The sequence below is a fragment of the Ascidia mentula genome, chromosome 1 (assembly GCF_947561715.1).
Source record: "Ascidia mentula chromosome 1, kaAscMent1.1, whole genome shotgun sequence".
NCBI lineage: Eukaryota > Metazoa > Chordata > Ascidiacea > Phlebobranchia > Ascidiidae > Ascidia > Ascidia mentula.
In genome coordinates, this window is record NC_138566.1 from 25,668,828 (window position 1) to 25,686,623 (window position 17,796).

A 17,796-nucleotide genomic window follows, 5' to 3' on the forward strand; every position below is an offset into this window, starting at 1 on the left:
TCAGGATTGTGTAACAATGGGGGCTCTCACGACACTCGATAAAAGTTATCAATGGAGAGATTATACTTGCAATAGAGAAGCAAGATATATTTGTCAAAGATCTACCAGTAAGTCGAAAACCAAGTCTCACTTTTGCAAAAACACTTTTTTGTTCGGAAATGCCAAAAAAAATATTTGTACATAATGGTGGTGATTTGTGAATGTTTCATTAACGTATACTTTTATCAAATAAACCGTTAGCTGCTCTTAACATATTTAACAATAAACTTGAGTCAGTAAACAGTGCCGCATTTATATGTGGGTACATAAATTCTAAGGTTTTCTTTTACGTGTAAAGCGCACATGTGTTTGTTAGAAAATTTATGTTCTGGAATGGAGGAAGCACAAAATTTTCCATTTTATAATCCAACAATTTTTGGTACGAAAATCTGTGTATGTTCGTCAGTGCAATCAACAAATAGTACAACATCACGTACCACAACCACGAGAAGAATCACAACAACAACAACAACTGCAGCAGCAATAAAACCAACAACAAAAATCAACACATCCTCAGCGACCGGTGGTATGTCGACCGGAACGAATGCCACTACAACAGGTTGGTAAAAACCTCAAGATCTTGAGTCGCTAAACTTGATTTTCAAATCAGTGAATTTTAATCTACTTTAAATTTTTAACTGCCTGCTTTGCAGGAGTGACGACAGCGTTAAATCCCAGCCCTACTCACCCAGTTCAAACCACAAGCAGGTTTGCTCGAAATTCGACATCAGCCATCAACATAGCAACAGACGAAGGTAAAAGTAAAAATATATGAGAAATAATCATGAAAAGATTTCAAACAACGCACCTTCAAATTCTATAACATTTCAGCATCAATACTGAGAGTTTTTTTACTTATGGACCAGTTTAACTATGTTTTACTAAGTTTTTTCAGTAATCATTTGTGCTGCATACCAACGGTTTATGTTTCAGTCACCAACATGTTACCCGTTATCATTGGTTCAACGGTAGCTTGCGTCGTCATTGGAGTTTTAATATTATTCTTCGTCGCCATGGTGATGTCGAAAAAACGCATCCAAGAAAGGTGAGTTGAAAAATATTCTGAGCAATTCGTTGGAGTTGAAACTACGAAATCTTCATGGTTTAAATAAAGCACAAATTTGTATTTTGCATTTCTCTGTTGTCAATGTACAAAAAACAAAATTTCTGCAGCAAAATGTGAATAAAATAGGAAATTGGTTCAGAGCTATACAAAGTTGTATGTTTGTTCAGTTTTACCTTAAACAAAACAGCATTGATAGTTTAATAACATACTGCGTGTTTCGAAAGTTAAGCGGATTTGCGTAGTTTTAATAACTTTCGTCGTGTTGCAGGCAAGAATCTTCTGCGAAGACAAGTCACATGGCGGCAAAAGGTAAGGTTTATTATTGTGGATAATTCCCTTCTATGGGAGCGAAAAACATGGTTGATTACACGGAATAGAAAATCAAAGCTAAATTCTGATCATTGTAAGCAAACGTTTCGAAAACTGCTGTGCTCATCATCATCATCATCAGTCCTAAGTGCTGTAAACTAAGTGATTCCTTTCCAACTAAATTTACATCCATATATTTGCAACAACCACGTACAGAGGACGAAATATACTAAACATGTTCGGTTCTTTTGCTCATCATCATTCTCTTTAGCAGAGGGGGATGTTCCAGCAGATGACACCTACATCGTACCTGACACAGTTCCAACACCAAACATACACAGAGACATGAGCGATCTGCACAGTGGAAACAATTTAAACCACGACTACGAGACGATCAAATCCCCAGAATATGTTAACGTCGCCTATGGAAATCAAAATGTTACACAAAATGCAAATGATTATATGACTTTTAATTAGCTATTGAATGGATTGGGTTCATTGTATTCGTTATGAAACGCCTAATTTTTACGCAGTGTTTCTGATGAAACAAAAATGACTGTTAATTTTCGTGCAAAATTTTTTGCTATCATTATTTTAATCACTGATTCACAACCGAGGGTCCGTAGAGTTAGCAGTTGGTCCGCGGATATCTTTAAAAAGTCATGCCATATAATTGATAAACTCCTATTTTTTACAAAAAAGTTTTTCTAATATAATCCCCAAAAGATGCAAAAATAACAGAGACATGTTCCAACCTTGTTTGCAAACAAAAAGACATTGTGACGTGCACTTTAGACATATAATTTCAGCAGGAGCACATTTTCGATAAACCTAAATGGACCCTTGACATATCTGACGTTATCAAAAGGGTCGATCAGGATGTAAATGTTAAGCAGCACTGATTTAGTTGGTCTATAATAATTCAATTTTTCAGTTTTCCAAACATGTGATGCTAAAAAACATTGAATTTTTATCCTTTTGGTTCTTGCTGTGCTTGCGCTTATTAAAAAATAAATAATATTTACATGCAACCGTGTGCGTGCGTTGGGGTTTACATTAGACGTGAAATTGATATGTTGCTGTTCCAAAGCAGGCTTGAAAGTTACTTCGAGTCATAAACTACGTCACACACCAGCAAGTACACTCTGCTATAACTAGCAGATGATTAACTCATGATGAATAACTTGGGCTTCGTCAATTAACGTCTTCGTCCCTGCAGCTATGCGAATGACATATTTACCTTCAGTAATTTGTAATGATAAAAGTTGCCACTTCACGTCACAGCATTTCGGTTCTCGCCTACCTTTTTCCCGGCCTTGCATGTATTTCATTTATGACTCCAATAATATGAAATGGATCCAATTATATGAATTGTGTATAAGCTGCAGACAGGTGGCAACTGTTTCGACCTAAAAGATCTCATCAGTGCAGCTGGTGTGACTTTCAGACGACTTTGCTGACCAAACAGCCAAGCAAATGGAAATATTTTAAGAAATACAAATTGAGCACAGGTTTCCAATACTGGATGCGTGCACGGGTCAACCTCAAACGCCATTGTTTTAACGTTGTGGTATCGTCTTACAGGTTATAGGCTGTTGATTAGTCATGCCATGAATAGTAACCAGACACAGTAATCCATCAGGACTTCCTGTATGTTACTCACGTCACTTGCAGTTAAACCACGTTAAGAATCTATACAAAGACTTCTCGCTTTACATATGAATGCAAATTTGTTGTTCAGACCGCGCATTGTTACGTAGTTAGTGCATGCTGTTTGTTTGTAAGGACGCTCGCAGCTCGTAGCCTAGTTCGTTTTAAACGAAATTCACACTTGTGATATGTAACCCAACGTATGGCAGTGATACTAAAACGTTAAGAACAAGTTTGTGTTTTGTAACCACAGGCAAGATGAGGTTGACTTACGTGATATTAATAACATTGTTGCCATGTACTGTATTTGCTCAATCATGGATCAGAATGGAATCGAATAACAACACAGAATACTTCATTGCAAACGAAACTGTTCATTTCCAGAATGCGCAAACTAGTTGCTTTAATATGAGTGGATTTCCTGCCATTGTTAACTCATCGACAGTCTTCGAATTTTTGAAGCAAAATATTGGGAAATTGAACAGTAGGAAAACATTAGTTATTGTTGTAATGTGATTAGTAAATAAAAACTGGATGCAAAAAACCAAAGGCCCCTGGCAGGCTGTCGATCGCACACCGTATCAATAATAATGTATTAAAATCCCAAGACAGCGATCTTTAGACAGCTCAGATCGATTTATTGAGAGAAAATATATTTCGCCTAAAACGGCATCATCAGTTTCTCCATTTACCAAGATTCTATTTGAATAAGTTTTGGTAAATGGAGAAACTGATGATGCCGTTTTAGGCGAAATATATTTTTCTCTCAATAAATCGATCTGAGCTGTCTAAAGATCGCTGTCTTGGGATTTTAATACATTATTAGTTATTGTTGTTTGAGATTAATTTATGTTTTCAAAATTTTGCAGCAGTTTTCTGCAATATTTCATATTTTGTTAAAGTGCATATGACACGGAAAAATAAAACATGTTAATAATCAAACTAAGAGATGTTCATAACTTTAGAACATTTTTGGCGAAAAAAGTAGCTTGATACGACGACTGGTTTCTGAGATACAGCTGATCAAAGTCGCACTTTTGCCGCTGCGAACGAAATCGTGCGAAAGCGAGATATTGTTGCGTGACGTCATAGAAGGCGCTTCGGTCGTGCGCGAGTGCTGGCAGCAAGCCTTATGCGTAGGAATGGAAAACATTGTAAAACCGGTTTAAGCATAATATTGCATTAAACAGGGGACAAAAAGGAAACAAGTGAAATGAACGGATTTTGATGTTCATTTAAGCTGAAGACAGATGGCCGCTGTTCGACCTATTATGTCCTATTTAGTTGTGAAATAATAAAACAGTTACTGGGACAGGGTGTTCTTGTTGTTACAGCATTTATGATCGCTAACGTGATACATGAACTTTTGAAAACACGACAGAGACAATCCGTTAGTTTAGCATTGTCGTTTTGTCCACTCACAGTTATGTCGTTTCTGCTATACCCTATAGTCTTCCGCTAATTAGAGACAAATAAGCCTTTGATTCGTGACGTCACAATGACAAATTTTTGTGTGATGCAAAACCCTGTCCTGACCTTTACGGTTACGTAATCTGTGGATTCTCCCATGTTTGAAACTATTCTATATCTGCAAAAAAAGGCGCCTTCTCCTATCTAAACAATGCATTTTTTCGACGCGAGTGCCTTATGTGATGTCATTTTCTCCTTAGCGCAAAAGGTTTACGATTTTTGGTCGCTGTTACTTTTCGTGCAGTTTTTACATTTTTTAGTTGACGTAGAACCGTGAAACTTTGGTTATATGTTTGTTGTAGATGTACCTTTAGTTTTAGGCAAAGTTGTCATGACCGTGTCATATGCACTTTAAGACTAAAATATTATATGACAAAATTTCAACCTTCATTTTGCACATCCAGGTATACCATACGCTTTCTACATTGGAGCACAACGAAATCCTGAAACTGGCAACATTACATGGTTGGATAAAACAAACATCGCTGATTTCGGTCAGTGGTCTGGTTCCCAACCTGACAACGCGGGCGGCAATCAGGATTGTGTAACAATGGGGACACTCACGACACTCGATAAAAGTTATCGATGGAAAGATTTCGGATGCAATCGAGATGCGAGATATATTTGTCAAAGATATACTGGTAAGTCAAGTGCAATATCGCCCTTGTACAGCTTGTAGTACCACACACGTGTTTCCCAACTTGACAAGCTTCGGTATACAATCAAGCTCTAATCACAGCGTGTTGTAGAAATGACATTAATATTTACAGTCCCCGTCATAACTCCCTCGACCGCCGTCAACAGTAAGGTAACTACCACCACCACTTCCGTATCAACAACATCAGTCCCTTCAGCGACCAACGGAAAGGCTACATCACCCACTGTAAAGCTAACAACAAGTAATACACGAACCAATGTGAAAACTACCATGGGTGTAACTTCACACAATATTCACCCCACATCTTCATTGTCTTCAAATCACTCAACGACAGACATGTTGACTGGACATGCAACGACAGGTATGTTGAAAATATTTGGTTTAAGTGGTTTGTATGTATATGAATGTTATATACGTATCTGTTAATGGGTTTGTGTACATGAGGTGTGGATGGGCAATATTATTAAATATTTTTTGCATTAACAAAACAGTTTAAAAGCTTTTATTTAGGTGTCAGTTCAACTTCCAACAACTTGCCTATTATTGTTGGTTCGAGTATCGGAGCAGTGGTTGTACTCGTCATACTAGCCATTATAATAGGCTGTGTGATGTCACAGAAGCGTGAGAAGAAGAGGTAAATCCTGAATTTGCATATGACTACGTATCAAATAGCTTAAGCAAAAAAACCATTGGTTCTTATCTTTTTTACTCGCTTGAAATAACCAACCAACATTCATCCATCCATTTTTTGGATCCGTTATATTGTCAACATCATCAAAATATGTAACTGCCAAGTATTTAGTCAAGGGCATACAGGAGTTTTACATGAAATACAACATGAATGTTTTGTTATAGAACGGATGACATAACGAACCTTCAAGATGTTGAAAATGAACGTGAAGGTATTGGAACACTTACTGTTTGTGAAAAACTTTACATATTTGCGCCCACAACTTTCTAAACATTATAATCTCGTCTTGAATATTTGATATCCAATGATAATGTAGAAGAAATAAGTTTTAATAGTGCATTTTTATCACCGAAGTTTGGTGCTGCTCTTGTAAACTTAATCGCTGTTTAAAGGTGCAGACGACTATGAGCCAGAAGCGACTTACGCCGACACAAACTTGCATGATAATAACTATGACGCCATAAAGCATCATGACAACAATGCTTATGACGTAACATCGGATAGTCATCCGCTTCCTAGTAACTCCATCCCACAACAAACGCAATTGCATGATGCGTTGTACGATGTCCCTCGATCAACTCGTTTTCCCGAAAGCGAGCAAGCTAACTTGCAGGATGATTCCCAAACGTACAACACTCTGGGACAAGACCAAGGTCAAGATGAAACGTACAACCAGCTGAATGTACAGCAGTCAAATGTGGATGATTCTCAAACGTACAACACTCTGCGACAAGACCAAGATGAAACATACAACCAGCTGAATACACAGCAGCATTCCCAGCAAAGTGAAGGAGATGAGGGTGCTTATGATAAGCTCGGCAACGTTAAAAGTGGGCCAGAAAACGTCTATGATGCATCCACTGCAAATGACATGTATGCGACAGTCCATAAAAAAAAATAGCCTAGCTGTTGTCATAACAACTTCGTTGTCTCTGCGCAACATTACATAGAGCAAGCTGTCTTCAAACAATTCTAAACACCACGTTTAACCTGGCCTGTTCTTTTCGTAACTGTCTGTTTTTAGAAGACAAAGAAATAAGCAAATTTGTGGGCCAAAAACCCATAAACTTACACCGAACACTTGTTACACACAGCAGTTGCTGTAAGGTTTATGTAAATGGTGATTACATAACCAGATATTTCTGGCTATATGCTTAAAACAGTGTGCGCCCCGTTATCTTTGCCCAACAATATATTGTCACTGTGGTTTGTTTACGACAGTGTTTCCCAACCGGTGGTACGCGACGGTATTCCAGGTGGTACGCGAGAACCTTTCTGTAATTTGTTCGTTACTTCAACCCCTAGGTTACCTTGTAACACCCAACCAGGTAGTACGCGTCGAAATTGTTTTACCTTCAAGTGGTACGCAACCACACAATGTTAGAAATCACTGGTTTACGTGACGCCATTCGAAGCGCGTTTCGTTCACAGCCACTGGACATAGAATCATTTTGTATATATTTTATTACGTTATGTCTGATTTAAAAGAACTGTTCTTCTGGCTTAAAAGGTACGAGGTTTTATTGTAACCAACAGTTCTTTTTTATTTACAAAGCCTGGCAGTAAAAATAGCCCCATGTTACACCTTACGTTGTTACTTTTTCTTTGTGTAGTTTCCATTGCGATTTATTGTAATAATCCATTGTAACTTTCAGTGATACTCTGTGATTTAATAAATCAGTATTAACATTTATTGCGATATATTTTATCGGGTTTGTGGCAAATGTTATTTGTTTTTAGGTTGGGCGCCCCTGTTCACCTTGCTTTCATTTTAATCACGCAATGACATTTTCACCTAACCTATTGTTGCACGATCGTTTCTCACTTCCGAGATGACGTCATCGGCTCCTCGCAACGCAACTCATAGTTCAATTATTACGTAGGCACGAGAAACCGAGAGGAAAAAGTATTAGTCACCAATCCCACGAACTTCAAACTGATTAAAAGTTCACTATACAACTTGAGTGTAGAAAAAACCCAAATGCAAAAATCAGACAGGATAATTGGGGTTTTTAGACCAAAAAGTGTTTTACCATGAGTATTTAAAAACTTTTCTTGAAAGGTGGTTATTTTCAAAAGTGTCCAATACGTTTTTTACCAAGCTACTTTAAAGCAAGGCCCAAAATTGACATTAAAATATAAGTAAGTTTGCTGCCGATCAGCCTGGGTTAAGTGTGACATATTTAGTTGAAGTTTTTGTTTGTACACTTTAGAGTTCAGATGTTTGGGCACAAAACATTAACGCATAATTTTTTCGAAATGTAGCGAGAATTGAGTCTTCGTTGCTGTATTAGCACTAATCATTTTAATCAACATGCATCCGATCTCAAAACATTCGATCAAACGCAACCTTGTTTGGTTGGGAACAACACAATATACTAACTTCAGATTACCAATACTCTTTTTGGACATCACCGTCACCCAGTGGAACAATTGGGAGCCAAACGATTATTTTGAAAATGAAGATTGTATAATGATGGGTTTTCCGCTTTGGCCATTAGAACCAAAGTACAAGTGGCTTGATGAAAAATGTGTTTCCAGATCTACATACATATGGGAAAGAATACAGGCAAGGGAATGTACAGTTTTTTACAATCGACGATCCTAACGGGCACCTATTCACAATGACTAAGACAACGCTTACCTCCAATACAACTTCCAACATTAAACAAGTCAACAAACAACACATTCTGCAGGAAGTGACACAATAGTTTATTCGGTTCTTACAATCAACATATATGCTTACAGATATTCTGTAGCCGTTTATCATAAAACGGGGACGTAAAGACGAAGCTTACCTCACTCCATTACAATTTCAGGCAACCAACACCCAAACATTGACAACTAAGAAACATGCAACCCGTCAACGATACTTAACATTATGACATCATCCAACACCTTGCAGAATACGTCAGCCTCCCTAAAGAATGTATGACTGACACCGACCCCCTATATCGTACCTGATTAGTTGGTGTTTTGATGTAAGATATTGCGTCTAGTTCATGGGCGCCAGACTTGAACCTTTGTGGTTTTATCGGTGCCCATGCCGCTTTCATTTTTGTTGTCTATTGCTCATATACGTGGTTGCTTTCATACGCAAAATATATTTGATTTGATTTGTTACCAATCAAGATTTTTCATAACAACATGGTTGCTAGGCAAAAGGATGGACAACATAGCCAAGACAAGCTGTGAAAATCTTTTATGTCGAAAACGTGGTAAAAAGCAATGTCTTTATTGAAAGTTTTATTTCCGTTGTTGTGTAGTTACGAGTAAAGTATGGGTTTTTTTCTGAGGTCACTCATTTGCATATTTGTAGAAAGTGTCTTCCTGCAGTTACAGCGTCCACGTCATGCTCTTCTACTAATCTCTATTTTAAAAGCCCTTGTCTTTATGATCCATTTACGTAAATCTTTTACTGGTGTTGTTTTCAACAAACGTGTCGTAATTCTTTTGAATAAACGAATACAGCATTTCTAAGGACTTGTGACAAGGTCAGTGTCCTTTTAACCTGATAATCATTTTGGTTGAACGACACAGCGCCCATCAATAACCAGCTGTTTTTACAGCGTCCGCCATTCCGTGTTGATATATCATGTTGAAATAAAGCAAAGAATAGTTGATTCCTCGGTAACGTTGTAGATGACGCTTCTGATGTCGCTTCCTCGTGGTGACACGTGACATATTGGTGCTGCGTCACTTCCAGGCGCTAATGACTTCTTGCGCTGTTGCACAAAGGAAGCCGACATTATCGAGTAGATCTCTCAACACCAATAAAATAGACAGAAGTCAATAGGTTGGCAAGAAACGTACACCTTCAAGCGGATAAGTGTTCTGATAAAACTTTAAGCAGTCTTAACGTGTAGTAAACACGCAGTAACAAACATTTACTAAAAAATTATCTTTCTTTACGTCTTGAAATAAAGTTTCAATAGTTGGATTTTTTTAAGCAAGTGACATTAAAAGTTGCCATGAAAATATTCGTTGTGATGTTAGTAAGTTGGCTGCCATTCAGTCTGGCCCAAGTGTGGCATTCTAGGATGGGAAGGGAATATTTGATAGAAACGACAGCAGTCAATTCTTCCGCCAAAGCAGAATCAAATTGCAATGCAATGAATGCACATCTTGCAAACGTTAAGACGACAGAAATTTTCAACTTTTTAAAACGAAAAATTGGCTCAGTTGAAGGTACTGAAACTTTGTATTTTGTTGTCGATTTAATGTACACAAAATTAAATGTTTAGCAGTCTATACCCTATTAGTAAATTTGTGTTTTTTTCAATTGATGAGTAAATGGTGGCACGTAACTCATCAATAGAGCTACTTTGAAATATGAGAAGAAATCGAGAAATTTGTTAAAAAAACAAAAAAAAATGCAGAAAACCCATTCTCTTTCTACATCGGTGCAAGACGGGTTGAGAGAACAAATGCTTTTAAGTGGACAGATGGGAGTGACGTCAACGTCACCCAGTGGTATAGCAATGAACCGAACGATGTTGGAGGAAACGAAGATTGTGTAACGATGGGTTTCCAGCTTTGGCCATTAAATCAACCGTACAAGTGGCTTGATATAAAATGTACGGAGAGATCGAGGTACATTTGCGAAAGAAGCGCTGGTAAGAGAATACATTTTACGTCGGATTAATGTGCATCGTTGGTAGAAGAATCATTTTGATTTTCAACTTTTCCAATATGACAACAAATGAAGATACAACGAAAGGAACATGCAGTTACTTATTTAAAGTTGTTTCTCAAATCTAAAAAAAAACCTAGGGAGGATAAAAAAGCGTGTTACACATTTTGGACCTGTTTATCCACAGCCTATTTCACAAACAGTAACTACGAGACTGTCAGATCATATTCTAATCAATAAATCGTCTCTCTAGTACATATCATAAGATGTTTTGTTTTCCTCAGCTACCACTGTTTACGTGTCCAACACACTCGGCACAACCACGACAAAGCAAATCACAGCAAGTAGGCAATTGTAAATGAGATCCTTGTTTCACTGTTTCTGGAAAATGTATTTTTAATTGAGTTTTAAAGTCAATTAGAGTCACTAAATTTATGGTAATAAAAGAGCTTTTATTCGAGTAAATCAGTTTTCTAAACCATTTTCAGTCTTTGACTCGACTTCCAGCAATGGAACCAACAATCAGCCTATTGTCATCGGTTCGATTGTGGGCGTAGCGATTATCATCGTCATAGTATGTATTTTTGTCCTCTGCGTGATCTCACGAAAACGTAACGTTGACAGGTAACCATTTCTTGTCTGAAAATTTTTCTGTGTACGAAGCCATTAGCTTTGTATAACCAAGTGGCATATGTTTGTTATAGACTTAAGAGCCCGGAACATATAACAACAAACACTGTTCATACAGGTAAGAAATTCCATTGTTTTTAGTTGTTCCAAATGCCAACGATTATCGCTACAATGAACGGTGTCACGGCTAGTAAAACATAGCGATCCATACGACTTTTTAACCAGTAAAACATGTATGCTCTGCAACAACTGAAACTCGTGGATTTTCGATACGTGAAGTCATATTATTCGTCACGTGCCGTTTCTATAAATTTGTCGCGTGTTTTTGACATGAACGCCTATATTCACAGCTGTGGAGGATTACGAGCCAGAAGAAACATACGCCGAAACTCCAGCAGTAGCACCAGTCAGTGGTCACAATGACAACTATGATGTCATACAACATCCTGGCTATAACGCTTATGACGTTGCAAGTGATGTTCATCCGAATAGTGAAAACCAACCTTCACGGAGTGAAAATGCAAGTTTCGGTGGCTCTGGTCGAGTACAAGAAGAAACCTACAGTCAGTTGAATCACGTGGAAGAACACTCAAACACCTACAACGCACTACAAGAAGATACGGAATGTCAGGACACATACAACCAACTACAAGTGCACAGACCGGGGGTGAACGGAGAAACATACGACTCGTTGCAACACAACACACAGAAAACAGATATCTATGACCAACTAAACGTTTAGACATTGTCTGAAGTTATTGGTTTTGTAAACACAACAGATCGGTTTTATACTGCAGTTAAAAAGTCCCACAACTAATTTTTACCGTATTTTAGGGGTTTCAAAAATATTTGTTGCCATTCTCTTGAAATAAAAATTGCAAGATTTTTTCGATTGCCAGTGGTTGACAAAAGCTGCTTTTGCTCTCCCAAAACCAACACTGCTTTCCATTTAATCGTCATATTTATTTCTTCTGTGTAAATATAGCACTTCTCGGTAGAGAAACCTTTTCGCATCCACAGGACCTCAGAGGGGATATTTTCAACTATTTATGTTTGCCTTGGGTGTGCGATGAGTCAGCACACATGATATCCGGGCCTAGCCCCGTTTAGCAGGAGAAAGCCACTTGTGTTACTTTGACTAGCTACGCAGAAATGAATATTATTATCATGAAAATAAATTGCGTTTTCCTTCAAACACGTAGACAATGGTGCAAACACTTGAACGTTCGGGCAGTTAATGTTATATTTGACCTGCGGCACAGGATTTGAGAAACAGAGGGAGTTGCACTAAAGATTCTATGTTTTAGTTTAGTAGCATAGCTAAGAGACCGGAATTCCAAATAAAATTGCTAAGGCTTGTTCAGATACCTTGAGTCCAACGTTACCTAATTCTTAGCCAGTTATATTGTAAAAAACTTCTTGTTTTAGGCCTGTAGTTTGCAGTGTGTATGTTTTGCATTAATATGAAGTTTTTGGTTGCGATTTTGTTTCTTTACCTGCCGTTCGCTCAACCCGTTGGCCGCACAACAATATTTGGAAACTCATATTTTTGGGGCGCAAGAGCAGAATCGGCTGCAAATGCGCGGGAAATTTGCACTTCGGCAGGTGGAAATCTTGCCAACATCAAAACTTCAGCAATTTTTGAGTCACTGAAATTATGGCTGTCTAGATTTACAAGTAATATTACAATATCAAGCATAATTTTTTTATTAGTAATTGTGTAAAGTTGCCATTTGAATGCTTTCCAAACTGAGCATATACACAATTACTCATAAAAAATCAATGTCAAGCTGTACATTACGTAAGTTGAAATACACACAACAATTTTTATAAAACATGTTGGATAACTGATCTTGTGTAGACGCACCAAACGGTTTCTACATTGGAGCAACGCGCGTCCCAACAACGGACACTTTTCGTTGGACTGATGGAACACCTGTCAAGAATTATAGTCAGTGGGATACAGAGCAACCCAACAACTTTGCTGGAAATGAGGACTGCGTCGTAATGGGCCAGTTTAACACACGGGATTTCATGTACAAGTGGAGGGATACTGGATGCTTTACTTCGGTCGGATATATCTGCGAAAAACCAGCCCGTAAGAACAGTCGAGATTTGTCTGTTTTAGGTTTTAATCAGTGAATCCAACCGTTGCCAAGCGGATTAAATTCCGGTTTGAGTTTCCACAGGTTAAGATATACTTGTTCAGATCTAGCCACAAAAACAAAACCGCACAAATCGGTTTAAGGGTTCGGGTTCGAGTTCCGGTTGGACTGCCTGGTTTCAAACCACATTATATCTACGATAACAAGAAATACTTTTAATAAATTTGTTCAACGCAATTACAGCACCAGCTGCAACGAGCACTGTAAGAGCAATTATCACCAAAACCAACAAAATACTTCCTACAAGACGTACAATGACTTCAAGCTCAACCACTTCTACGACAAAAACTAGCGGAACCAGTGTTGACGCAAATCAGACATTCTCAAACATTTCTACAACGCGTGAGTTTGTACAGTTGAGTTGCAAGTGTATTTACTATCTGTAGCACAGAACGTACTTGTCTTTGCCGCTATGCAAAAGAGTTGTCACAATTCGAATTTCTTTTTTATAACCGTTCAGCCACCACTGATGCGTTTTGTTTAGAAGGCGCGACAGCAAATAACACCGCCAACAATCAACCGATTATCATTGGTTCCACTGTTGGTGTACTGCTATTGTTATTCATAACATCTATTGCATTGTTCCTTGTGATTTCACAAAGGCGTAAGGACAAGAGGTAACCCTTATTCAAAAATATGTAAAAATACATACGAAAATGGCACATTTTTGCTGTTTAAGATGGGTGTCAGTCACTTGTAGTAAATATGACGTTACCTTTAGATCCGACGCACGACCTAACCCAGCACGTATGGGCACCAGGGTCACAGGGGGTAAGTAACCTACTCTCATTTCAATTCGCAAAAACATGGAGAAAATGTATATTTGGTGTCTGTAGGTGACTACGAACAGGAAGAGGCGTACGCCGAAACTCCAGCAGCAACATTTGTGAACAACAAACATGATGACGTCACGCATCGTCCAGGGTACAACGCTTATGAGGTCGCGACAGACGTTCAAACCAACAATGACTACAGTCAACTAGGTGGGATAGGGAGGGAAGAAGGTTATGACTCCTTGCATCAAACCCAGCGCCCTGGGAATGCTTACGACAAACTGGAACTCGGTGCAGAAGGGTCAGTAACGTACAACACTCTGGAACACAATAAGTTGGACGGGGAGAACACCTACAATCAACTGCAACTAACCTCGCTCAGTGCACAACAACATCATGACTCGCTGCAACAAAACAACAGAAACCAAAGCACCTACGATCGACTTAGAAACGTCAATAAACCGCGTTAGTGCCGTTACAAAAAAGCATTGTGACGTCATTCAATTGTTGTTGGTCAGGTACCGAAGTGGGAAGTTACGCGGACATTTCCTTTAAAGTTTCCCATTTGTGCCAAGTTATGTGATCATTGCCTGTGTTTACATTATGTTTACATATATTTTCCTTTTCTTAGTACCGATGCTTGCACGTTTTTCATGCATTTCCCCCCGCCTTTCGGCATAATAATTTCTAATTAGTGCAAACGTAATTAAATTTTATTTATTTCTAATTGGAATAGCATAATTAAGTTTTCCTGTTTCATTATAGCTGTTAAAAATCACTATGTCGCGTAAAAACTCTGAAAACTGCACCTTATGTGAACTATCCTAAAGTGCGTAACAATTACTTACGTCACTATCAACCAGGAAATTGTGTGCGTGCGTAAACACTATGTGGTTCTTGGCTTAACTAAAGATAGCAACTAAAGCGCGCCACGCTTGTTTATTACAAGATGTTGAACAGGGTACTTAGCGTTGAACGCTTGGCAAAGATTTACGAAATTGGAGCGTTTTGGTAGGGTTCAGACAGTAGAGAATCGTGGTACTTTATAAGACAAAAGAGCACTGATATACGTGTGAAAGAGGTTTCAATGTAAAGCATGTTAATTTATTTTCTGGTCAATTTTAGAGAGCATTTGCTAGATACTTATTCAGTAGAAGAACATGAAGATCCAAGTGCTACTGTTTGCAGCCTTTCTACCGGTTGCATTTTCGATAACTTGGTACAACATGACAGATGGCAATAGTTTGTATATGTTCGGACCGAGCGTTTATTCATATGTTGAAGCTAAAAGGATGTGTAAAGCACAGAATGCACATGTTGCCAATATCAAAACTGAGACTTTATTTAACAAGCTGAAGGATTGGATTGTTGGAATTTTAACAGGTAAAAAGCCATTATTGACTAATTGAAATCAAAAAAATTACGCTTCAACCAACTAGTCTGCAATAAAAAAACCTTAGCGATTCAAACATAGGGTAACTTTTAAGGTGGTCTGAAATTCATTAGCAAACTTTTCGATTGTAACTACAATCAAGGTATTATAGTTTTGTTAGCTATATCGTTGGTCTTACAAATTTATAAAGCCGTAAGTTATATTCATAACGAAACAATTCCCAACTTTTGGCGCGTTATGTAACATTTTCTACCATTTTCCTGACAACATTCCTCGAAAGATTAGACTGTAATTATTATGGTACGTTTTTAGACTCACCGTATTCGTTTTACATCGGCGCAACACGAGTTGGAAAAACCGAAAACTTTACGTGGACAGATGGAACAGGGGTGGAGTACGGAGCATGGGGTGTTGGACAACCTTATAACTGGAGGGGAAACCAAAACTGTGTGAAAATGGGCTGGACCTACACTTTTAATAGGAAGCTTGAGTGGCGGGATGATCCTTGTGATGGTTTGGCGAGAACTATTTGTGAAAGAAAGCTGGAAAAACGTTTAAGTGAGTGTGGGATGTAAAGTTAACGAACCAACAGAACCTGCCGAAATGACGAACAGGTTTTGCATACATCTTATTGACTTTGTAGCAGACATGGTGCTTCCAACTGTTCCCTTATTAGCGTTTATTTGTTTTTTAAGCTTTTTGTACACAGTATTGTTCGTCTGATTCCAAATATATAATTGATATATATAATAAAAGTTGTAAATATATAATTGATTCAAATGTTGCGACTTCACCCTCGAATAATTTCAACATGTCATCGTCTACAAACCTTAGTAATTTAATATTTTCGAAACGTTTTGTGACAAATATGTTCAACAATAATGAGACAGGGTATTATTTAATGTGGCAGGCACATCTACTTTAAGTAACGACAACAACAGCAACAACGAAGCCATTATCATTGGTTCCGTAGTTGGAGTCCTGGCTGCAGTGGTCATAATATGCATTGTCTTGTTCATTGTGATGTCACAAAAACGCAAACGGAAAGCAACAGTCCACTCACTTGGATCAAATGGAAATGTACCTGGTGAGTTCATTATAACACAAGACTTTTTGTATGGACATGAAGACAATCACTTTTGCTACATATTTTATTTGACATTGCAGCCGCGCCAAACAACCACGAGCTTGGCGAAACTGCTGCAACAACAGCACATCACGTGAATGGAAATACCCACGTGAATAATCATGACGTCATGCATGAACCCGGTTACAATGCGTATGAACTCGCCACAGACTCAGATGCGTCCATTCACCACAGCAGTGGAGAAAAAACAGCGAGTGAAAGTTTAAGCCATTACCAGGAGCCCACAAATGCTTACGATAAACTTCAACTTGCAGTAGACGGGACATACAACATGTTCAGTAGGCAAGATACTGAAGAGCAGGATACGTACAACCAACTACAGCTGCACCAACCACGCAGCAACAACCACTTGACACAGACATACGACACCTTGCAGCAAAATAACGAGAATTCGGATACTTACGATAAACTTGACAACGTCAGCAAATCTTAATAAACAAGATTAATTTTTATTTGCAACAGGTGTACGTTTGAAACAGATGGGTGCATTTAATATGACAAAAATCTTTTGAAAAGTATTTTGCTTGGTTCGTTTTGCTTTCCGTGATTTTCATTGAAAAATATGTATCATGCAAAGTAGTTTTAAGTGAACCAATTGCTAATTAAACGCATTTTGTGTGGGGAAGCATGTTTTGGAATCCAATGCATAATAGTTTAAACTTTATGTAGGACATAATGTGGGTGTCTTCCGTGCTGACTTTTGTATAGAAGTGTTATTTTGTGGTGATGATAATTGACTTCCGATACCCACAGTTTGTCCCCACATTTTTTACTTCCATTTGCTTCTTGATTTCTTGTCACTTTTTTGTGAAGCACTTTAGTTGGACGAAAAACTTATACAAACATTTCTGCAAGATTTATACTGGGCTTATATTCCGTTAAATTTGCTTTATTTACATTTCTAAGTGTGCCAAAAACATATCGCTGTATGAACGATCACTCACAAAAGTCAATGAAATAAAAAACACCCGATTAAAAGATTCCAGACAAGTCAAATAAGCAAAATTTAGGCGTTTGCAAAAGAAAACAAAATTGTGATGCATTCATATTGAAAGATTTTTTCGCTTGCTTTTGTTGCAATAAGCAGACAATACTGGAATACATATACCACTTTATACAGGCACTAGTTAATGGGCACTTATAGAGTTTATACATACATTGCGTATATTGGT

The 17,796-nt window shown here is 38.0% G+C and overlaps 3 protein-coding genes across 3 annotated transcripts; all 3 read left to right on the forward strand.

Moving 5' to 3' along the window:
- Positions 1 to 3,453: 3,453 nt before the first annotated feature.
- Positions 3,454 to 7,356, forward strand: LOC145911575 (uncharacterized). The gene is made up of 6 exons (XM_082998971.1): positions 3,454 to 3,548; positions 4,939 to 5,175; positions 5,305 to 5,553; positions 5,703 to 5,826; positions 6,048 to 6,094; positions 6,276 to 7,356. Exons 1-6 carry the CDS (start codon positions 3,473 to 3,475, stop codon positions 6,782 to 6,784), a joined length of 1,242 nt encoding a protein of 413 aa, XP_082855097.1. The 5' UTR covers positions 3,454 to 3,472; the 3' UTR covers positions 6,785 to 7,356.
- A 5,253-nt stretch (positions 7,357 to 12,609) lies between these two features.
- Positions 12,610 to 15,006, forward strand: LOC145890562 (uncharacterized). Its single transcript, XM_082981674.1, has 6 exons — positions 12,610 to 12,823; positions 13,008 to 13,253; positions 13,495 to 13,653; positions 13,796 to 13,928; positions 14,033 to 14,082; positions 14,148 to 15,006. Exons 1-6 carry the CDS (start codon positions 12,610 to 12,612, stop codon positions 14,552 to 14,554), a joined length of 1,209 nt encoding a protein of 402 aa, XP_082837800.1. The 3' UTR covers positions 14,555 to 15,006.
- LOC145906842 (uncharacterized) lies at positions 15,005 to 17,567 on the forward strand. Its single transcript, XM_082994317.1, has 4 exons — positions 15,005 to 15,467; positions 15,790 to 16,035; positions 16,388 to 16,564; positions 16,645 to 17,567. Exons 1-4 carry the CDS (start codon positions 15,245 to 15,247, stop codon positions 17,055 to 17,057), a joined length of 1,059 nt encoding a protein of 352 aa, XP_082850443.1. The 5' UTR covers positions 15,005 to 15,244; the 3' UTR covers positions 17,058 to 17,567.
- Positions 17,568 to 17,796: the final 229 nt, after the last annotated feature.

What these genes read in the sequence shown, in the direction of transcription:
- LOC145911575 (XM_082998971.1), top strand. Translation starts at nt 3,473, where the DNA reads ATGAGTGGATTTCCTGCCATTGTTAACTCATCGACAGTCTTCGAATTT. An exon ending in GACTGGACATGCAACGACAG is followed by an intron (nt 5,554 to 5,702) that starts GTATGTTGAAAA and finishes GCTTTTATTTAG; the next exon opens with GTGTCAGTTCAACTTCCAAC. An exon ending in TGTTGAAAATGAACGTGAAG is followed by an intron (nt 6,095 to 6,275) that starts GTATTGGAACAC and finishes CGCTGTTTAAAG; the next exon opens with GTGCAGACGACTATGAGCCA.
- LOC145890562 (XM_082981674.1), top strand. Translation starts at nt 12,610, where the DNA reads ATGAAGTTTTTGGTTGCGATTTTGTTTCTTTACCTGCCGTTCGCTCAA. An exon ending in ATGGCTGTCTAGATTTACAA is followed by an intron (nt 12,824 to 13,007) that starts GTAATATTACAA and finishes GATCTTGTGTAG; the next exon opens with ACGCACCAAACGGTTTCTAC. An exon ending in CAAAGGCGTAAGGACAAGAG is followed by an intron (nt 13,929 to 14,032) that starts GTAACCCTTATT and finishes CGTTACCTTTAG; the next exon opens with ATCCGACGCACGACCTAACC.
- LOC145906842 (XM_082994317.1), top strand. Translation starts at nt 15,245, where the DNA reads ATGAAGATCCAAGTGCTACTGTTTGCAGCCTTTCTACCGGTTGCATTT. An exon ending in GATTGTTGGAATTTTAACAG is followed by an intron (nt 15,468 to 15,789) that starts GTAAAAAGCCAT and finishes GTACGTTTTTAG; the next exon opens with ACTCACCGTATTCGTTTTAC. An exon ending in ATCAAATGGAAATGTACCTG is followed by an intron (nt 16,565 to 16,644) that starts GTGAGTTCATTA and finishes TTGACATTGCAG; the next exon opens with CCGCGCCAAACAACCACGAG.